Consider the following 23,989-nt stretch of genomic DNA (forward strand, 5'->3'; position numbering starts at 1 on the left):
GTTAAATTTCCTACAAGTTAAAAACATCTCCAGAAATCTGAAAGTCTTTCTTGCTTATTCCTGTTTTCCTACCTTTTTATTTGCTCTGATTTCTTTGATGGTAATAAACATGATTTGTCTTTATGCCTGCTTGTGCAAATGATGAAAGCTATTCAAATATATCCATAGTCTCACCTTAGTGTCCCCATTTAGAAAATACAGCCCACCAAATGTCAGAAAACAAAAACCTGACTTTATTTTTATATATGGAAATAGCAGCAGGTTTCTGATCTGCTTGCAGCAATGTTACTACACTAAAATGTCAGAGAAATTAACGATTTTTTTTTTTCTGGCTCAAACAGGTAATTCCAAATCAATCTTACATTTTAAAGACATGATGGTATGATATATTGCCATGTAAATGATTCTGAATAAGGCCTTACACAACACCTCATGTAGGTAGACAGTGGTGACACAGGGAAGAAAATGTAAATCTTTGGTCTCAACATGGAGAGTAAAAATTTGATTTTTATGCTAGCACTGCTACATCTAGGAGAATTTCCAGTCTGTGGTTGGTTAATTCATTTATATGAACTTGCCATGTCTCTGATTAACTCAGAGCAAAAAGTGATGGCTGTGAAACTGAGTACTGGCTGAGTTCACTTGAAAATTTTCGCTAAAGACCAAGTCATAGGGTCTCTGCTTCCTGTACTCCTCATCAGGAAGAACTATTACATGCTTACTGATTACTTTGGTCTTTGTACTTTTGAAAATGTGTACCAAGCATATATATTAAAAATTATCTGACTTGGAAAAATTTTTCAAAGAGCGACATGATTTCTTCTTGTTAGAATTCATCAAGATTTTTTCTCAGTTTTTAAAAGTGTAATTGTGAAATTATCAAATATATATCCAAACATCACCCTTAGGGTTTTAGATTTTCTTCAGCAGAGCACATACTTAAAATATTTGGCTTTATAAAGTTAGGTCTTTTTCAGAAAAAAAAAATATGTATTCCAGAAAAAACCTGTCAGTAATATGGCTTTATTTTCCTATAAATATTCTGAAAGAAAACCACCAGACGTTTGTTGCCTAACACTGGTTCTTGCACAAAACCCAGAGGTGTGCTGAGCTAGAACAAGAGCTGGAAACATGCCTCTGGGCTGGGGTAGATGTTGAAGTCCCTGACTGCAGGGTGGAGCAGGATTTTAGCACCAACAACTGAACAGCTATCTCACATTAGCAGGAGAGCCTGCCTACACCAGAGCCACATCTGGGACACAATTATGGTGCAGACTTTCAGCACAGAGTTAAGGCGTTCTGGGGTCAGGCAGGGACCACCCTCCCCATGCCTCTGCCCTACCCCATCTGTCAGAAAGCATTAAATCAATGCCACAGAATAGTTAGAGCTGAAAGAGACACTTCCAGTGCTCAGCTGGCTGCAGTCTAGCGTGGACTAGCTGCTGTAATCTTTCCTGAGATCATTTGCACATAACACAGCTAAGTGCTCATTTCTGTTTTCCTCACTGTACGATCCAGACCCTAAATTCAGTCATCACCTCTAAAAAATCCCTTTAAATCATTCTCTATTCCAAGGACTTCTGAATTTATACTGTGTCACTTAGAAAGGTGTATATTTTGGTGAGTTAATTGCAGGAAATAGAGCAAAGCCACTGCTTCTGGTTCCCTCATGGTCACCAGGGATGATTACTTCTGAGGTACAACAGGGAGCATTACTGCTTAACTTAAATTGCCTTCAAGCTGGAGAGAAATCTAACCTGAGCATTTAGTGACAGCTCTAGATTTTTGTATTTAAATAAAATCAGAGATGTAGACAAGAAAAAGGCCCAGGCAACAGAAACCATCCCCAGCGCTAATCTCATAATGTGATTAGGTAAGGTTTCCTTGGAGGATGGAAGTTTTCCAGACTGAAAGTTCTATGCAATCTAAGGCATTGAAATTTGTGTGATTTGTATTTAATATGTGTGGAGGGGTTTTCCCCCTTAAAGTGAGATTCAAATAATAATTTTAATTTGAAATAACAATGTAATCTGATTGATTGATTGATTGATTGAAGCTGCATTGTTGGCATTTGAGTTTACCTGGTTTTGGGCCCTCTTTTAAATGTAGAGTAAGAATTCTAACAAAACTGAGGAGGAAAGATCTTTACCACGAGAATGGAAAATCTAATTCAAAGCACAGATATTTCCTGCTCTTGGCATAAAAAAAAGGGTTTGTTTACTCTGTGACTCTGTTGTTCAATGAAGGCTCTTATTTAGGTTTTATTTCTATACAGCATTAAGAAGTAATTACCATACCTCTGTTTTAAGTTTTAGAATTTTTATTGGAAAAAAATATGTACTTTCAGGTAAAACCTAAGGGTTGCTGTGTTTTTAGCTTGGAGAGAAGGCTATATATCTAAATTTACATAAATCTTTCTATCCCCATATAATCCTACTAATAATTGCACTGTCTATCCAGAATTTCTGCAGAACAACTTATATATTTTAATTAAGAAAGAGGAATCAAAACACGTAATAAAAAATAAGCCCAAACATTTAAAAACGAGAGTTAGAGAGGGTTTCTTGTTCTCTCTGCTATCATGCTCATTCTTAAATTTTTATTCCTAATTAATTACCTGGAACTCTGCCACTCATAAAGAGTTTCAGACTTTAAAGACTTACAGTAATTTAGACTAAATCCAAAAGAAGTTTAGCTCAAAGAAATACCAATAAAACATTGTTTCTGCCTGACGTACGCCTGAAGATTGAAGATAATGCATTTACTAATAGTTAAGAAGTATAACCCTGAGGAGAAATCTCATAAAAAGCTCAGGTCAAGCAAAAACATGTTTCTTTTGGTTAAGCATCCTGGCAGTACACTCATTGTATTCCTAAGCAGCAAAGCCACTGCCAGTGTTTGTGGTCTAAAGGATGACCATAGTCTCTCAGCATAGTTGACACACTTCAAGCAGAATTAATTGGCAATTAATCGTGAGCATCCTTACTTCCCTATGAAAACAGCATCATCATAAATTAATATGTAACCAAATATGTATCAGGCCAAATATCTAGAGCCAAAGTGGATAACCAATAAAGAGTTTATAATTATTCAAGAGGAACCTACAATTTGAACAGTATAAATAATAAAGTCAGCAAAGGTACTCCCATTTGTTCATGGCATCACCATTCTTGCACAGCAATGTCTATTTCTTTGAGGGCAAAATGGCAGAGGTTTTGATTCTATTGTAGAACTGCAAAGCAATTCCCTTGATCATGCAGCTAAAATTACATTACACTTTTTCTCCTCTTGCTTATGAGTGAGCACGCAGCTTTGCCTGAAGACAAAACACATGAGAATTGACAGTGTGTCCTTTTCTTGTTTTGCACGTGCAGAAGTACATTACCAGGAAACATGTTTTCTGAAAATGACACTCTGACTTCTGTGAGGGGCTACCAAAAAGGATCATATGTGGAAAAACCTTGTGTGCTTGGATACTGAGCTCCCAGAGGAGCCACCAACTTGCACATCCTGGCACCTTCAGTTTGAAGGGAAAGCAGGGGATAAAGTAAGCACAAGTCTCCCAATTTTGACAGGACAGCCTCCAGAGCAACACTCAGGAACTATTGCTCATAACCCTCTAAAAATTTATATCTTCAGGGTTAATATACAAACATAAGAGAGCTTACAAATAAGTAGTTAAGTAACGATCACCTCAATACTATTTCCACATTTTCTCACCCAGTCAAATCCTGGTATACCCTTTTGCAGGACTTCATCACCCATCAACACATGCAAGAAGTCACACAACAAGGGTTATTTTCAGATTACATGATTCTTTTTAAAAGTCTGCAATAAAATTATACCATGGCAATTCTCTAGAAACCAAAACTGTGATTGGCACTTCATAAAACAGAAAGATACAGTTTCAGTCCCAGCAACAGCAATGGAAAGGTCACAGCAGTGCAGGAAGAAGGGGAAAGGGGGTTATGGTCAGTTCATCACACCTTGTTTCTCCCACTTCTCAGGGAGAGGAGTCTTCCTCCTGCTCCAGTGTGGGGTCCCTATTATGCGTGATCTCCACGAGCTTCTCCAATGTGAGTCCATCCCATGGGCAACAGTTCTCCACAAAGTGCTCTAAGTGGGTCACTATTCCACAGGATGCAGTCCATCAGGCACATCCTGCTCCAACACAGGTCCTCCACAGGGTGACAGGTCCCGCCAGGAAACCTGTTCCAGCATGGGCTCCTCTATCCATGGGCCTGCAGGCCCCTGCCTGGAGCCTGCGCCAGCACATTTCCCACAGGGTCACAGTCCCCTCTCAGGCATCCACCTGCTCCAGCATGGGCTCCTCCACAGGCTGCAGGTGGATCTCTGCAGCCCTGTGATCCTCCATGGGCTGCAGATGCACAGCTCCATGGTCTGCACCAGGGGCTGCAGCAGAATCTCAGCTCCAGCACCTGCAGCAGCTCCTCTTTCTTCAGTGACCTTGGGGTCTGAATAGCTGTTCCTCTTCTCACTCTGCTATTCACTAGCCACAATTACATCTGCACAATAATTCTTCTTTATCTTCTTCTTAGATCTGTTACAGGAGAGGCCTTCCCACAATTTCTGATGGGCCCAAGCTTGGCCACTGGAACATCCATCCTGGAGCCACCTGGGACTGGCTCTGCTGCACATCAGGCAAGATTCTGGCGGCTCCTCACAGAAGCCACTCCTATTGCCCCCTGCCATCAGAACATAGCCATGCAAACCCAATACAGTCTGCTATGTGGACATGGCAGAGAGGCATTTTCTGACCATTATCTGTCTACTTTTCCACTGTTACTAATGTGGAGTTTATGAATCTATGCTTTGTTCATAGCTGTGACAACTGCGCACTGCAAGTGAAAGAGGGAGAGAGTCATAACATCATTTTCTGAAACTATCACCAGTAGCTGGGGTTGCAGATTAAAAGATTGGTATGGAAGAGAAATAATTCAATTAGATGGGAATAGATAGTTCTGTTCCATTTAAATACCATTGGAGCAATTTAATTTGCCTTATTGAAAATCTGTTTAAGATGCTGCTACAATGTCATTTGTCTGAATTAGAAGGCTGATCTTCAGAAACAATGCCAAGATGCTAGCAGAACTAAGCTAGGTTTGTTTTGTGATCCATCCACACAAGCCAACTCAAGAGAGATTTTACTACCTATGAGCCTGCTATTCTGTTATTTGCACAAAAGATGCTTTGGAACTGCTTATCTAAGGACAAATGCTGCTCTGAAGTGTTTTGTTGCCTGCTATGATAAGAAGTGGTGGATGTTTGGCTGCAGACTATTTTCTTATCTTTTCAGTGCCTCACCTAGTCATAGGTTTACTTTAAAATCATATATAAAGCTAAGAATAAGGGGAAAAAAATAAAGACATGGCACAAGACAAAACAGGGTTAACCAATATCAATGGTCTCCTGAAGATTACCTCACAAATTCTCTCAGAATTGGGAGGTAAAACTCAGAGATCTTCAAAAAAATTGTACTTCCCCCTTTTCACGCTTACTTTTGTTCACATTTTAAAATAAGGCTGCTGTCATCTGACTTTTATTTAATCAAAAAGTCACGCAGCACACATATTTTCCTACCACCTGCTGGCATGGTCAATACATTGCCATAATGGATGATGTTGTTTTTATTTAGAAAGCAAAAATCAAAGAAAATGGATTAAATTAACTAGACATTCAACATTGCTGATGACAGAAGTAGGTTATTTTTGTATTTCAATATGGAATAAATAATGCAACAATAACTGCATAATTTAATAATTCTTTTAGTTAAGATACACAAGTAGAATGAAAGAAGACTACCACAAAATAATTTATGTAAGAAATAGAAAGTTTCGTAGGACAGCAAAATCTGTGGTCATATATAATTTAATCTGTGGTCACAGAATGGAATAATACCTTAAGCAATTTTGCATATTAAATAATTTAGCAGAATATGAGAAAATAAGGCATTTTTGTTATTTCCTCCAACAGTGCTTGGGAAACTTTTAATTTTCAGCCTGTTCAGTTACATGAATATTAGGACTGGAAAGCCTAATGGGCCAATTCAGGCTTGCACCAAAGAGCCAGCCCTGCAGATCAAAGGGCAGATAGCTTACAAGCTCTGCAGCGTAAGATGATTGTCTGGTTGCCAATCTAATTTACTTGGGCTGAAATTGCTTTGTAGGGGAATGCATGGGAAAATATAGAACATTTGTTTATGTCAGGCTGCATGATGCAATTTGCTAGAGTTATCACATTTAGCAAAATGTAAAAGTTCAGGCCAGAGAGTAACAAGCAGTTACTGTCTGCTATCACTCAAGTTAAAAATCAGTGCCCTCATTTAGGTACTGCAAGCTACAAGCTGCCCTTCTGGCTTCCAATCAATCAGTCTCTTAAACTGGAGTCCCTTTGTATTTTCACACTGGGGTCTTTGGTATTACTGAAGCATTCCACTGTCAAAAAGTACGGTTACCCGTGGCAACAAGTTTTTTGGAGTTTTTACTTCCTTATCAGTTTACCCCAAAACAGAACATGAAGATTAACTGGCAGCTGCTGGTGCGTTCTAATACAGGCCTTCCTTTAATTGAAAAGAGGCTCTCTCTTCTAATGGAAAACTTTAGTGCTGATATAAAAATATGCCTAATGTAACACTTCTCAGCTAATGCTAAATAATTAGAGGTTTTTTCTGCTTTTATGATTAGCCTGTTTCACTAGTCACATCACAGGCTTAGTGCCAAAAAATTACACAGGGCTGTGGTTGAGAGAAGATCATTTTTCCTACAGGCAATTTTTTTTTTCAAGTATTATTTTGCAATTTTTGCTTTTATCATAGTCTCTTCTCTCCCCTGACCTTTTTGGTTCAGATATATGTCCCCTGATTCATTCATCTGGACGTTACTTATCTAACACAAGCTGGTGGTCTGGGTTCTCTCATCCATCACTGGAGAGAGAGATTGAACCATACACAGGATGCTTGAGCTCATACATTTCTCACAACTCCTCTAGGATGATACCAACAGCGAGTTTTGCCACTGTAAGGTCAATTAAGCAGCTGGCTCAGGCCCATAGATAAGTCAGGTTAGATGAGAGGAAGCCTCTCTCTATGGCTGAAAATTTACTGTCTCTAATATGTTGCTTGAGTATCCATAAGTTGTACTGAAGAGATACTGGATTTTGACCACACAGCTTAATTCCCAGTGTGGGGATTCTTCCCCATTTCAGCAGAGCTAAACCTGCTCACACCATTCTCATAAGCAGGTTCAAATAATGCACGTGGAAGGACTGCTTTATACAAGAACCAAAGATTCTAAGAGCTTACAAAATGCAACTGCCATCCTCCTTTCCAACACCAAATGCCCTCTAATACTAGATGTCCCATGTAAAATGTTCTCTTCCAGGATCAGAAATATTTTATGCACTGGGGCACAGCCACATCACAGCATTTCTCCTCATATTCCTCTGACTATACTAGTTTTCAAACAACCTATAAAGTTTAGAGCTAAGGAAAAATTAGTTACTCTAAGGGAAAAGACATGCAGATACAAGTGACTGTACTACCCAATTTTGGGGTTTATTTTACATATTTTTTTTCCCTACTCTTGGTGGAAAATTCAATATTTGACATGTTTTTGACTAGGGGATTATTACTAATGAAGCCTGAGGAAATACTTTTCCTGAGGAAAACACAGTGTTTTTAAAAGAAATTAAGAAAACATAGCAGGGAAATTTACAGTGTTGGAACTAGCACAGGCATGCTATGCTGAAAAGTTTCACACAAATAGATTATGGCACGTTTGGTATGTATGATATCCATACCAGTCTTTCACCAGTATATACTCTAAATTTCCAGTTTACACACAGCATTAAACACTCTGTCAGGTGGAGGGAGAGACCACAGGTCTATAGGATTCACAGAAAATGTAGACAGCAGAAGAAATATTGTGTCTTAAGGTCTTTCAATTGCAACAGAAAAAACAATCAAGCACATGGAAGACCTGATGTAAATGTGAAGGCAGAGTCATGAATCCTTAGCAGATGCAGTTATTTGAATAAGCAATACAGTTAAATTGAAGTGACAGAAGACATGGAGTATTGAAACCTTAACTAAAGATAGTAATAAAAAAGAGCTGCATCTGTAGAACCACAAGTAGAAAAAGCAGTTAAGAACAAGCTTTGAATTTAAAGCTAGAGCTGTTTATTGAAACACTGGGAAGTATTTATCATGAATGTGAAACAAATTTTCACTTTCTTGCTGCTGGTAAATACATTCATGATGCCTGCTCACAGCAAGGAAAAAATAAATTCAGCAAATAGGCTGAAAAAACCTATCAGCAAATAGTCTTAAAACTTGTCAAAATAGAGAGAGGTGTGTCAGCACACACATATCCACACACAGTGACAGTCATGAAAATCAGACATCTCAACAGTACAAAATTGACAAGACTTCAAAAGATCCAGTTGACTGTCACTGAATAACTTTTTTTTTTTTTTTTCCAACTGAATGAGCAAAAAGAAAGCGACAATCCAGGTAATTTACAAGGGGGAGGATACTGCAGAGACCCATTTTCAGGGTGTGCTCCCTGGGATGATCACCTCTGTCTCTGTCAGCCCTGCTGCCAGCCTGGTGCAGCAGTGCCATTGCCTGTGTGGGCTCTGCACACCCAGGAACCTGCCCTCATCATGGCTTTAGCAGGGAGACAGAAATACATTTTCATGCAAAGGTAGGTGTGTGGACCTGCCTGGATGTCTGCTCTACCAGTGGATCCCGCTCTCCCTCCTTCTAAGAGGTCCTGCTGGAGTGGAGTTTCTTCCTGAGGTGCAGCTGGTGAAACCAGAGAATTTTCTTCAGGAATGTGATTAAAGGGCACATTCAAGACCAGTCGGAATAATGACATTTACAGAGAACTGCAAATAATCCCAGCAAGACATAGTCTTAAACCCATCGCCAGAAAGTCTGGGCTAATAAGGGGAATGCATTTTTCTAAGAAACCTACTTCTGAGAAAGCTCCTAGCTAACTTCTGCATGCGAGAAAAGTGAAAATCCCTTGGGTAGTGAGCCTGAGGCACACACCACTGCCTGAAGCTCAGAGCAGCAGAACAGGTCAATGCACAGTATATAGCTGCAGGAGGAGTTTGCAGACAGGCAGCCGAGTGCTCTCCATGGGAAGAGCAGCCAAAGTCCACCACTCTGGGACCACTGCAGGGCCATCCTGCAAATATCTGATTTGAATGCCTGCTATTGCCTCCAAGCAAGCCCTTTCATCTTATCTGCATATATTATTTTCAAAATTTACCTATTACCCTTATAATTAGTTCTGTTAATAGAAAATGCTCTGAGGGAAAATCCTATAGAAGTTTAACAAATTTTTAAGGAGCCACAATTCAGCCAGGTAGACAGTTTAAAGCTGAGGAGTGATGTAAACCATTAGAGCCACAAAACCAGCTCAGTGCCAGGTTTTGGTTGTTTCCTGTATCACTATTGTCATTATTATGCCCAGCTACTGAGAAGCTGTCTTATTCTGTTTCATTTCTTAGCAGTCATGTCATTATGAGCTGTCTCTCCAGAAGTCTCTGGAGGCATTAGAAACAGAAGGCATTGTAGGGACATGTAGGAGGAAGACACAATCTCTTCCCTGAAGAGAATGTTGCAAGAAATGTGAAAGAAAAGAAGATTTAATGGAGAAGTTCTAAACCTGAATGGGTGTCCCCTTATTGCAGGGAAGATCTGTTCTTCACTGGTAAATGCAGCATAAGGAGAAATTACTTGTCCATGTCCTTATTCTACCTCTGAAATGAACAGAAGATTACAATCTTATCTGTTGCACAATTTACATATCACATAGAGCAGCTTGATCAATGAAAATATGCTGTTTCCCATTACCTGTGATTCCTGGAAAGTAACATTAATATTATCTAAAAAGAAAGAAAAGATCTAAGGTCTTACATAATTTACCTTTGATTAGTACTGAGATCTCTTGCACTAGTTATTTCTTCATCTTGTACAAACAGAAGAAACTAAAACGCTACTGCAGGTGAACCCTAAGACTCACGGATTATCAGGTACGCAGCTTTGGCACCATTAGATTGTATTTACAAAACGTATTTGTAAATACCTTAAATATATTCTGGTTTAAAGACAATATTTTTTTAAATAATGCATCTTTAATAGACATTAAAAAACGCTTTAAATTCAGAATCTGAATTCAGAATCTGGTATTTGTTAACCAGAGACAATTAAAAGTCTTGACCTCTACCTTTAATGACAGGTCTAATTTTTTTCAGTGTCCTTCATTAAAACATCATGCTTCCCAGATGAAACTGATATTTAACAAGTATTTTGTTATAAAGTGCTCAGAGCAATTTTCAAGAAGGAAGAAATGACAGAGAAGAGTGGAACATAGGAAAAAAATTTCAGTTGTGGCTGATGCACCTCCTTGAGACCCAGGCCACCGTCAGATTTACACACCAGTTCAGCTAAGTGCATACTGTTGATGGCACACATTGTCCAGCAAGAGCCAAACTGAGCAGTCCAACACTCACAGAACCAAACAGGAGCACAGAAATGGCCAAAGCCAGCTGACATGTACACTGCTGAAGCAGACTAAGTTATGCCACAGACAAATTTATACCATGTCTACACCTCTTTTTTTCTGTCTGCAAAAATGAGATGTGTAGGTTTGTGTGAAAACTGTGCCACAGAGGGAATCCAGCATCAACATCCATGTAAGTATTTAACTAACCCGGACAGTTTGATCAGGGCAGAGAGCTCATCCGCCCTCCCCTTTGTGGAACTCAAGCTCTGTTTGCACAGCTAATATCTTCCCCAGCAGCCATAAGCCCCATCCTTTGTGTATCAGCAGGCTTTAGGAAATGTTTAATCAGTTTGCAAGAGCACATAGATACAATTCCACAACAACCCTCTATGTGGCATCTGAAAGTGCCACTTAAAGGAAAATATAAGTTGTGCCTCTGAGAAGAAAGGCTATGAAGTGTTCCTACTTAAATCTACTCTCTTTCTGTATTCATTTTTCTCTCTCTAAAAATTTTTAAGCCACAAAATGAAATTTTCTTGCTTTTGTGAAGATGGAAAAATCACTGAGGGTTTTACTCTAATTTTTAACTTTATAAAATATATGCTGATTTGAAAATATGACTTCTAAAACTTCAATATTTTTTATCCATTATTGTAAAACAAAGAATATAAAATTATCCTGAAAAATCAACCAGTGTATTTCTGAGCTAAAATTTTGTTTTAGCTGCAACCAAACACTATTTTTTAAGTACTGAGCAACTGTATGGGCAGTCATGCAAAGCATTTAGAAAATAAAATCAGAAATTATAAATAATGAATACTTTCGGGGAACTTTTTTAGCAGCAGCAAATACCTACAACTTCCACCAAATTTAACACGAGAAGCTTGATTTTGACACTACAATTTTAAAGGTTTCTCATTTTAAAGCAGAAAAACTAGAGATCTTGACATACATATTATAACACAAGCAAATTCTCTATTTCATACAGTGAAAGTAGCTACCACAAATTTCAAATGTGATCAAGTACCTGAAGGCAGAAATTTGGGCCTTGCAATTGTTCATTCTGATAAAGTGTAGAAACATGCAATATTTCAGAGTAATTAAAATTTATCATACAGACATTGATATCACATGTTAAAGTTCTCTGAATTAATTAAAAATTTCAGTCTTACTGAATGCGCTGAAGAAATATGACTGACAATTGTAACAAATCAGAAGAAGTAGAATTCTACACAATGCATCTGTGGGTTCAAAGAAAGATAAAAATAAGGGCCAGAACTATCTCACTGTGCTATCCTCAGCATATTAGAAAAATAAGAATTTGTTGTTTCATTAGGTCTTCAGTATATTGCTTTTGGGGAGAAATGTGAGAATCATCTTTCCCTCAGCACTCAAGCTTTCAATTTAAAATAGAAAGAAAAGTTACAAAATGTATTATAGGAAAACATGTTTATGCATATGAGTTTTCAAGTCACCTAGGATCCTGGTGAGCTTTGTGTGAATGTTTATTCACACATTTTCATTATTTTTTAAATAAACAGCAATCTTCATCTCTTTTTGGAATAATATTTAGGTTTTAAACTGCTGAAAACACTGGTGTGTGTTCTTATGTGATGTACCCTGGCTCCACACTGGTCATCACAAGAAAGATGACTGGAATCAAATAAGAACCTGGCCCTTTATTTAAACAAACAACACCATTTAATAATTTTTAAAATTTAAAATTACTATCTGTTAAAAGAAATTCATTAAATTCCTATATAAAAGTAAAAACTTGATGTAACATGCTTTTAGACAATTTTACTTAGTTCTTGTCAGAAATATTTACAGACACAAATAATTTTCAACCTCATTTCCTTATGGGAGAGAGTATGAAGGAGAAAAGAGCTGCAAAAAAGAGGCTCTGTCATTGTTCAGGGCAGTTTGAAGGGCACACCTGAGCAAGTTTCTGGGCTCATATACACAAACACTTGATCCATATTTCTGAATACAGAAAGAGGTCTTGTTTCCCTCCAGTTAGCAGTGAAAAAAACTTCAAAAGTGCAAAAACTGAAGTGTAATTATTATCTAAATTCCTCTACATTTTCTCAACCTGAATCACTCACCTTTGTCACGTGATGCTTTTCATGTTGTACAGGAATCTTAAACATTTGGCACCAATATGTTGTGTCCTTGTCTGGCACAGGCACCTGTCTTAATAAAAAGGGCACGAACACAGTATTATCATAGAATCACAGAATGGTTTGGGTTGGAAGGGATCTTGGAGGTCCAGATCCCGTTCCAATCCCCTTGCTTTAGGCAGGGACACTTTCCACTAGACCAGGCTGCTCGAAGCCCCATCCCTTGAAAACTTCCAGGGATCCACAGCTTCTCTGGGCAGGGTGTTCCAAAGCCTCATCAACCTCATAGTGAAGAATTTCTTCCTTATGTTTAATCTACATATAAAAGTCACACTACTCGTTGTGTGAGTCAAGGCTTTGGCTACCACCTTATTCCCATCTGCACAGAAACCCACAGCATGTAGGTTTCTACAGCATGTAGGAGTAACTTACGTCTTTGTTTGTCAAGTCAAAGTACGGCAAAGAGGCAGATGAGACTTCCTCTCTCTCAGGGTTCAGCAGGCGCAGACTCTTTGTACCACGATTCGATCCGTGGTAATTTTGCCCTGCTTCTCCCATATCTTTGTGGTGGTAGGCCCATATTACCCGCACTGTGCTCTCCTGAAAAATCAAAGCAGAATGTCCACAAGGAATAGGAGCAACGTCTTCCTTACAGAGTTCCTATAAATCCTACAATAGCTGTGACACAGATGTATTTAAGCAATGACAATGTATTCTAGAGGAGCAGTCATCTACCCACAGAATTTGGCCTTTGAAATAAAAAATTTTTTATACTCAGTGGGTTAACCGGAAATACACAGAACTTAAATTGTTCTCTGAAAGACTCCTTCCCTAATGTTGTGAACTGAAATCGTATCTTAAAATGGCAGAAAAGACTCATAAAGAAGTAACCAGCTAAATACATTACAAACATTTCTCTAGAGATGTTACTTATTTGATCAGCAGCCAGAATGTTTCTCCGCCAGACATTTTCCAGGCTCAAGTCTGTGAAGATGTGAACACCTTCAGTGAATTGTTGTCCTTAGATATTATGGAAAATTAACATACAATTACAGAACAGATTTACGTCTTAAAAATCAATCTACAGCCACTACACAGATCAGTTCTCTGTAAACCATTCTCAGATTACAAGAATGACCCTTGAGACAAAGTGCTATAATAAATCCTGAAGTGTCTCAAAATGCTAAATTATACTGAGAATTTGGAGCAAGTGTGCAAACCAGAGACCCACTGACTGCCTGGGAAACTGGTGGTTTACACAGGTGGCATTTGCTTCCTGCATTTCAGCCTCTCATGTTGCTATAATTGCATATATTGTAAAAACACAGATAATTAATATAGTGTTTTGCTCCCATAGTAATGCTTCCAAAAGAAGAAGTAAACAAGCCAAAGCAGAGAAAGCCTTGCAAATCTCTCTAACCTTTCTGTCATTTCCAATACCAAAGTCATCACCTTCATGTAATTTAAGATTATGTTTAGGAAATAGCACAACAATCCCTAGGGCAATAGAAGAATTTACCATGAAAATTATTTTACCGTGGAAAGTTTTACCATCATTTTTTTTCACTTTTAATTTTGAATAAAGAAATAAAGCAAAGAGACCGTTTAAATATATATTCTCCATTCTTTAAAAAAATCTATTTCTTAGATCAATTAAAAGTTAGTGCAGAATCTTAAAAGTATTTCTCAATTTGGCCTCCCTTGAATGGTTGTAACAATGGCATATAGGACTTGATGGTGCAGAAGTATCTATTTCAATCTTGTGTACACTTGTTAGAAATTACAGAACATAATGTATTAAAGTAAAAAAACAAAGAAAGCTGAAATTTAAACATAATAGTTTAAAACAACTAGCACAAGTATTTTACCTGAGCAAACAGATATTTTGGAAAGTGATTTTTTCTAATTCTGTCCTTTTACTAAAAAGATATTTTAATTACCAGCTTAATAACTACACACACACATTTATCCTGTGTTAATTAGTTCATCTATCTACATACAGTCAGAGACTCTTACCGTTATGCTCTTGTCATTTGTGTCACAAGTGTGCAGCTCTCTGCTAAAAGCCAGTATTGTATGTGTACTGTTTTCCATGGCATATTCCAGATGGTAATCCTGTTGAGGGTCCTTTTTTAGTACTCTATTTTCATCTGTAAAATAATCCTGTTATGAAAGAAAGGTGGCCCATTATTAAAATATAATATTAAAAATGAAACTCGATGTACAGTACTGAAGCCTTTTTCAAAACATGTAAATTTCTGCAGTGTCCGTTTTGAATTAAACATTAAATTTGAGGTGGCACTGAACTATTTTTTATACAAAATCTCCAAGAAAGCAACCCTACCCGATAAATAGCTTAAAGAATGCTTTAGGTAATTTTAGCAACATGCTGCCTGTGTGCAACTGCAGAAATAAAGGTTGGATCCAGCAACCACGAAGCTTTATTTATCATAACTGGGATGTCATGAACACCAGGAAAAATTAAAGAGAATGAAATTCACTTAATATTTGCAGCAACAATAGTGTCACTCCTTTTTTCCACAACTTTTCCTATGTTTTTTTCTTTCCCACAAAAAACAAACCTCTTGAATGAACACTGACTGGAACCAGAAACCCTACGGCTTAACTAGCACGAAAAGTGCTCATTTCATACAAAAGCTGCTGGGATTAGGTTGAGGTTTTGGAAGAGGCAAGGGAGCTGTTTGTAAGAAAGATGCTTCCCATCCAGGGTTCCGCAGAGACCCAGCACAAAGGAGTAGCATGGCAGCAATGTCAGGTCATTAACCTCCTCACCCCGGATTCCTGCAGCTGGGACCCGTCCCTCCCTCTCCTCCCACCCTGGCCACCTAGGAAGGGCTGGCCACTGCCTCAGATGCCCCTCCTCTGGTCACCCTCCTTGGAGTTTTAGGCTGTTTCTGCTTGCTTTGGGGTAGAGAAGGGTCTTTTAAGTAAGCAATGTAGTTCCCATGCCAAACAGGCTACTGGTAGACATCATTAATTGTGTGGTGTCTTTGCAAAATAATGCAGCACTGTCTGGTCCCAACAGGCATTTATTTCTGTATCTGCTTGGACCTCGGTTCACTTTTGGACATTTCTAACTTTCCCCTTTCATTGAGGCTGAGGTAACCATATGAAAAACAGTACAAGGTTATGTCCAAGTATTTTGATAGCAGTAAAAAAATAATTGAAACTTCATTAATTCACTAAAGGGTCATTTAGGAGCTGTAATCTTAAACTTAATTCCACCCTCGAAATCTGTGTGTGGGCAAGACACCAGAGAGTTCTTCTTTTCCTGTCACCACTTCTTACAAATACAAATGATTAAGTACATACATGAGAGAATAGGCAAATGGAAAAATAATCACTAAAAAGAGCAAAACACAGGCCTGGGACCTGAAAGAAAGTGAACTGATGAGTTGTATTTGTTTAGAGAAATAACTTGGATTTGCTGTTTTCCAGACAGAAATAATAAGAGTTGTTTTGCATGGGTTCTTTGAAGATAGATACTTTATGGGATCAAAACCCTCCACTTTTACCATGCATCAGAACTTGGGAAGAAGCAGTGTATTGCCTATGCATTAATACAATTCCTGCTCTGAAAACACTCTTCTGTGGAATCTCCATTTCCATCTTTTAGTAAGCGTTTGCCTGGACAAGAATTGTAACCCCGTGAACACCAGGTTTTATTGAAGTGTGATATCTTTGCTTAAATGTTAGTTTAAATTGGAGGAACACATTCTTAGTGAATGCCCCCACACTTTGAAATATTGAGGAATACAAATTCAAGAGCAGCTTTTGCTCATGTGAACAGACTCAAAGTCTCTGCCTGAAACCAGTGTGAAGGAAAGCTGAGAAATGTGAAGAAAAGGTGTGCACACTCAAATATTTTGTGGTAAACTTCACAATTTCATCACAAGTCTAGAGGACACAGCTCTAACCAGAAAAAAAAAACCCCTTGTGATAAAGTCCTGATTTCCATGAGCCTGAGGCAAGAATGAAACAATAATGCAAAGAAGTTCTGTAATTAAGGAATAAGCTCAGATATGCCTTGATAACGTGGTTGTCAGTGTAATTAGCTAGCTGTATGACAGTCACAGACAGGTCACAGTTCTGGCTCACCGAGAGGGGCCCATTTAATGGCTGCTGAATGCTTTGGGGAAGGTGGTCCCAAATCCCAGACCCCCAGAGAGGACCAGGCTGCTCCCCATGGGATGAGAACCATACTGGGCACTCACACTGCTGCCTGCTCAGGCACTGGCTGCCCACCCCTGCTGTCAAAAATGAACAGAACCTTGCTGATTTCAGTGATTTCACCTGAAATTATTTGGTGGCTCGATGTAGCTAATGCTATTTTTACTTCCTTTGTTGAAAGTTATCCAGATGTTCATCATAAAAATAAAATCAAATTATGTCACACAAAAAAAGCCACCAACAAAATCCCCCAAAATAAAGCAAAGGACAACAACGTAAAACAGCAAAAACAAAAAGCCTGAACAACTCAAAATTTGATTGCTCAACCTCTCACATGAAAGTGGTTTGTGTTCCAGTTTTAAAACAAAATAATGCCACATTGTCCAGGAACCATATGAATCTCTCTCTGTTCACAGAGAAGATTTTAAGTCAAACTATGAGACTTTGCTCAATTTACTCATCAAAGCTTAAAAGCCTTTAAGATGTGTTTGTGTGCAAAACAGAATGAACAAAAGGTTTCCAAAAATGACAACACAGTGACAAGCTGCGATGCCACATCTTTTTCAGCCACAATTTGGAAAAATCTGCCATCTGGAAAAGTAAAAAAATGCTACATATATCTATGTAGATATATGTCTGTACTGCTACATATATTTTATGGTTCATTTCAGAGTAGAATAATAAAAATAAAGTCCTGCTGCCAAAAGTCCTGGTGCAAATGCAATCAAAACCATCACAACTAGGACTACCTACACTCCACTCTTTTATCTAGTCAAAGGAGAAAGCTGTATAGCTCTGAAGGCCTTTGAAATGTGGCAGTACAGAGGACGGATCTACCAGAGCCCAGAGAGGGTAAACTGGGCATTTGGGTTTCAGTTAAACTAAGGGAATATAAATTTAATTTGAAACTCTCTCAGGTCCCGACTACTATAACACAGAACTTATCCAAATTCACAAGTTACACTTATTTAATTCTGTAAAGCAGTGGGATGATTTAATCCACAGTATTGCAGAGCTTTGATATCTATCACAGATAGTTCTAAAATGGGCTTCATTCTGGAACAGTTTATCCTTCCCAACAAGCAGAAAAAGGCTCTAACATGGTACAATCTTTTTTTACACAGATCTGGTTTTGCTACCCCAGACAGTTAGCCAGAAAACCTGTGTCTTTTGCAGGTTAGATTATACTGGTACAAGTCCCCTGAATTTCATGAAGTTCCAACAGATCTACAATAATTGTCAAGTCCTGCAAACCGGATTTCTAAAACACTCTCATGTATGTGGAAAAACCCACAATATGGTTTTATATACTGATTCTGTACTTGTATCCAGGTTCTCCACACAAAAAATATATATCATAAGTTTAATAAAGTTTTCAAATTACACATCAGCTTTACAGAACTATAAGAATTAGTTAAAGGGAAGAATAAAGTAACTATATTTTTCTATTGGTTCTTTAAAGATTGTGTTTAAAAAGCTTCAGAAGTGTCATTGGTCATGCTACATGATAACAAAGATGTCTGTTTCAGGATTTAGGTATGTAAATTGTTTATATGTGAAACGTTTAAATTTGTTGTACTCCCTTAGATAATATTGCATAAAATGGCATATTGAACTCTGAACTAAGGAGTGCAATCCATCAAGTAATTAAGTATCTCTTTCCTCACATTACCCAAAAGTTGAAACAAGATATGGAAAATGAAAAATCTTCCTGACATTACAAGACATTTTATGCTCTTTTCCAGATGTGAGGCAGATCATGTTATACTGTTTTTCAGATATCATTAGCCACTCTCCTTCTTAAAAAAAATACTTTGTGGTATATATGGTTTCTGATTTCTCTTCCACAAACAGTCAGGGAGAGTAATTTCTTAAGGATGTGAAAAGATGCTGGTTTCTCCTTCGAGAATGCAAGCACAGCTGCAGAGGGAAGCCTGACCCCAAAAGCCCCACCAGCTGTCATCACACACTGAAACAGGTGTTTATGGGACTCTCCCCCCAGACCTTTACAATGTACAAGATTGTTTTGTTTATGATATCAATTTCCCGTCCCAAATTATATATATCACCTTTCAACCTCAAGGAGCATAAAATAATTCTCAGATTGTGGCCCCATCCAGCAATCGCCTCATGAGCTCAGCTTGTGAGAAATTCATCCACCCCATTTATGTGCACTGCCTTTCTCTAACTGGGCCATCACTGCTGCTCCAGCACCAGTCTAACACTCAAAAGTGGAAAAAGGGACAAGTCAGGAATGGGAAATGACAGGAAAACAAGCCATGTTTCTATTTGTCCTCACTGATGTTCTGCAGCCAATCCATGGAATTTGAAACATCCCTGTCCTGGTTTAGGGCAAATTTGGAAGGAAGCTTCCAAAGGGGTTCCTCTAGAAAGCAGATTCAAGTGGCCTCTCCCCCAACTGGTTCAGAAAAAGATTTCCTGGGAGAAAAGTGGAAGAAAACTGTTTATTTAGCAAACAAAGCATTCACAAGCATAAAAATTGAATTATATCAAACAATAAAACCTCTTGCTGGTATGAAGAGATGGCAAATTCAGGAAGTCCTTTTCGTGGCATGTAGCTCAGCTCACTCAGTCTCTTATCCATCCCTCCTGTGCTGGAAAATGTCATGTCCTGGGCCCCAGTGAGCCACAGGTGTGAGCTCCCGGTGTTTTTCTGCATTTTTTGGTCCAAAGCAGGCTGATCAGTTCCAAGAAAACAGTCCAGGGAACTTCTCTGCCTCAGCTAGCTAAAACCTAACTAAACCAAAGGAGAGCTCTCTCCTGCTCTCTCCATGCTGCAGACACCGCAGTGAGCAGGAATGCTGAAGCTCTTATCTCTGCTTTTGAAGACAGCCACCTCAGATATTCCACTCCTTCTCCCCACTTCACTCTCAGATCTACTTTTAAAGGTGTAGAACCTAACATCCAGCATGACCAGAACTGACAATTGGGGATACAAGCATGATAAAGTCACCCTAGAACACCAAGCTGATGCCAATGACCAGGACCAAAGAGAAGCCTGGCAAAAAGGATCATGAAGCTGTAACAAAGATAAAAGTTGGTGTAGGAGAGGATTTATCTTAGTATAAATAGGCTGGATAAACTGCTATGGTAAGGAAAAGAATGGAACCAAACATTTGCTTGAAATAAGCACCAAGTTATGTCTTTCTGGGTTTCCAAAAAAATAACTGTGGTTAACATTTCTCTTTTTTTTATTGTTGCATTTAATTTAAATGGAATCCTGCTGCTCAAGGTTCCAGTACACGCTAGATGTTACCACCTAAAAGAAGCTGGTTTTACACTGTATTTGGCAAGAACCAGAGCATTTCACAAACAGAGAGTTTACAAATAAGCAAACCAAACTGTTTTGCAACCTCAAATAAATTTCAGCTTGAGTTTCAGGCAAAGATCTTACTATGTTCTTATCCTGGGGAAAAGCAGAGCCCACTCACAGCAGCCAAACATGAGGTAGGAGCCTGAAAGCATCACTGTTCTGTATAAGAACACCTTGAGAGCATTCCAGTTGACTGAACCAATCTTGAGATTGGCTGCAAATGAAAAAATAACCATACAAAAGAGTACTGCAACAGCAATCAAGTAGTTGCAGTACGTTCCTAAAGTAAGTGGGATCACTAAGTTCACAGCCACTGTCCCATGGGCAGTCTGGTTATAATTGATTTATTAGTTTGGGGGGGGAGCATGTTGCATTGGTGTTTTGTTCAGGAAGTTTTTTGTTTGCTTCTGGTTGTTTGGGTGGGTGGGTTTTTGGGAGGTTGGGGGCGTGGGTTTGGGTTCTTTTGTTTTACATTTTTACCTACACAGCAGATTCTCAGAAGGGATTCAGTCCTTGCTAGGAAGCCTGGATCTCGCCCACATGGGCAGTTTTGAGAAGCTGTACACAATTCTTGGTACAACTCCAGTTAAACTGGCTGACATACACTAGATTGTGGATTATTTACTTCAGGTGCACTACTAACTCTGACTAGGACAGAGAGTTTTTATCTCTAACAAATAATTGTGTGTGTGTGTCTGTACTTTAAATGCAGACATAAACATATACACAAAGACACACATTTCCATTTGTGTATTTACAGAAACAGATAATGCCTGTATATGTGTGTACATGTTCATATATTTTCTTCAGAAAAGAGGACTTGTATTTTTTTATACATGAAACACAATTATTTACTTAGAAATATGCCTTTTCTCATTCAGACTTGAATACACTTCTGTATATTTCTTATATGAGAGAAGAGAAGAATATCTTCTTACATTTCTTATACTTCTTATAGAAGTGTATATTCACTTGCACACACTTCTGTATATTTCTTATATCCAGTTAAATGGTGCCCAGGGAGGCCAACAGCTGGCAGTGATATCAATTGTTTTTGTGAAATTCATGTGAAGTAAAACCCATCACTTTCTCTGCACACAAATGAAAACACTGAAGTGTGGAGACCTGCCTAACTTAGCACAAGAAGGTATAAGGGGCACTAGTGGCTAGAGGTTGAAATATGACTGTCCTGGTTTAGGGCAAATTTGGGAGGAAACTTCCAAAGGGGTTCCTCTAGAAAGCAGATTCAAGCTGCCCCTCCCCCAACTGGTTCAGGAAAAGATTTCCTGGGAGAAAAGTGGAAGAAAATCGTTTATTTAGCAAACAAAGTATTCACAAGCATAAAAATTGAATTATATCAAACAATAAAACCTCTTGCTGTCCTGAAGAGATGGCAAATTCAGGGAGTCCTTGTGATGGGCTGTAGCTTGGCTTGCTCAGTCTCTTATCAGTCCCTCCTGTGCTGGAAAATGCCATGTCCCAGGCTGCAGTGAGCCACAGGTGTGAGCTCCCGATGTTCTGGATTTTTTGATCCAGAGCATGGCCAGTCAGTTCCAAGAAAAAGAAAAGCCACAGTCCAAGGTACTTCTCTGACTCAGCTAGCTAAAAAAAAAACCTAAACAAACCAAAGGAGAGCTCTCTCCTGCTATTCATGCTGCAGGCAACAGACTCTGTGAGCAAGAATGCTGAAGCTCTCATCTCTATGTTTTTGAATACAGCCACCTCAGACAATCCACCACTTCTCCTTCTCCCCCCCTTCACTCTCAGATCTAGTCTGAAAGGTGCAAAAACTTATTTCTGGGCTGAAAAGACAAATGGGGATACAATTCCACATCATAAAGTCACCCCATGACAATGACATTCCATATTGACATGGATAATTTGACATTCTGGTGAAGTCCCAAGGCCCTATACAAGCCTTTACATCAAGAATAAATGTCAATTTAAGAGTTTATATTCCAGCTATATCAGAAAATATAAAGCTAGATTAAAGGCTGTCCTAACAGAAAGAGACTAGACAAAACATGTAGCAAAGTGTTTTAAGGGAAAGAAAATCAGTAATGAGAAGATACTGCACGATACAATCTTAGAACTGCAGTTTATCACAAGGAACATTCCTTACATAGGAGCCACATTTATTCAGTACAAGTTTTCTGGGTTTAATTATTTTAATTACTTCAATTATGAGGAAGATTAAAAACACTTAGGGGATTTTCAAGCATAACAATTAGGGATACTTGTTCCCAAAATTTCTGGATCTGCCTTAGAAAATCTCCCTTCCTCCCTTTCCTATTGGTACTTGTTTATATTGGGAATTAAATCATCCCCCATTATTTTAAGTCTTTGCATCGCTCACAGAGGCTAAAATTCCATATTTTTGGGGAGATGTGAGAAAATTTTATTTTCTTGGTGTTTCCAAAATCCAAAGGAGAACAAAAAATATGACAAAGGAAAAAAAAAAGAAAAGAAGAAAAACAATCCCAACCAAACACTTGAAAACAGTCCCCTGAAGGCCTGCAAATTACAAGCTTCAGAATTCTTCTCATCTTTTGTTCACCAACTGTTGCTTCCTTGTCCTAACTATTGTACCTCTCAAAGGGAACTACAAAGCACCCAGCCAGTGGAGATGTACACTGGAGTGTCTCTTTATGCCCCACATTGAAGAGGGAGACATTAGTCATCTGGAGATTCTGCCCCGATGCCCAAAGGCATGAAATACCTCCAACAAAACACCGACTGAGATATGTCAGTGTGGCACTCGCTTCGCATCTCCCTCTTGCAGCCTTTCAAGTTGTTTTCTAAACACTTCTTTTGTTGCTGTTGGCATGAGTGCACTTAAAAGCGGCATATCGTTAAGTACTGAAAATGCTCACTGTTTTCTGTCCTTTAAAATCTCTTCCAAGTACTTCCCTGTGAGCAATTAAGCTAACTCTATGGGATACATTTGATAACAGATATTCTTTAGTTTGGGTGACAGTTAACAAGCAGGGCTCTAATGAATAATAAAGTGCTTTTTAGTGACATACAGTCCCTATTCACCCTGAGTAGGGACTATTTTTGTGCAAGTTCAACAGAAGATTCTAACAATGCAACCCTCTTGTATAACTTGCACAAAATAGGCATTCATCAAGGAGGATTACTCTCCCCAAAATGGGGCTCTCAGAAGCTACGTGCTGTGGGTGGGGATGCACAATTCCAGACAGGGGTGGAGACCAAGGAAAAGGCATGGGTCTAGGAAGAAAATGCATGCTGTGTCAATTCATAAGCACAAAAGAGATGCATTAAGGGGAAAAAAAAAAGGAAAAACGGAAAAAAAAAAAAAAAGAAGAAAAGAAAAAAAAGAAAATAATTAAGAAAACTAGATGTAAAATCTAAGGCTGCCCCAAGATCTTGTATGAAGAGTAACACATGCTGCAAATGACCATGGAAATATTTCAAGGTAACATTTTGCTAAGAATGAACTCTCCTAAGTCCAACTTCTCCCTATAGAGACAAAGACAGCTCCCAGCTTTCCAATACCGACCCCCATTGGCATCTTCTTGTTCTCAAACATGCTCAGCCAAACACCACACAATCTGCTGCTCTGACACCACAGGCTCTCAGTAATGTGTGAGAACAGTCTGTTCACTGATCTCCTTTTTCTCCTTCTGCTTGATGGAGATGCCTCCCTCATGACAAAGCACTAAGTCATGCATGTATGTGTACACATATCCATTCTATGTCCTCCCAAAATATGTTAAGGTTCTCATTTCAAGTATCAAACTTCTTAAATGTTAATACTGTAAATGTATAATTCCCTGATCATTCCA

General features: G+C 38.6%; 1 protein-coding gene across 1 annotated transcript in view; it reads right to left on the reverse strand.

Moving 5' to 3' along the window:
* MOXD1 (monooxygenase DBH like 1) overlaps nucleotides 1-23,989 on the reverse strand; it is a 50,013-nt gene that overhangs the window by 21,991 nt on the left and 4,033 nt on the right. Inside the window, exons 2-4 of the mRNA XM_064706908.1 lie at nucleotides 14,672-14,818; nucleotides 13,088-13,255; nucleotides 12,641-12,724 (exon numbers count right to left, since the gene is read on the reverse strand). Of these exons, the coding sequence (XP_064562978.1) occupies nucleotides 12,641-12,724; nucleotides 13,088-13,255; nucleotides 14,672-14,818 (399 nt within the window). The remainder of the gene's footprint in view (nucleotides 1-12,640; nucleotides 12,725-13,087; nucleotides 13,256-14,671; nucleotides 14,819-23,989) is intronic.

This window comes from Zonotrichia leucophrys, chromosome 3 (genome assembly GCF_028769735.1).
Source record: "Zonotrichia leucophrys gambelii isolate GWCS_2022_RI chromosome 3, RI_Zleu_2.0, whole genome shotgun sequence".
In the NCBI taxonomy this organism is placed as follows: Eukaryota; Metazoa; Chordata; class Aves; order Passeriformes; family Passerellidae; genus Zonotrichia; species Zonotrichia leucophrys.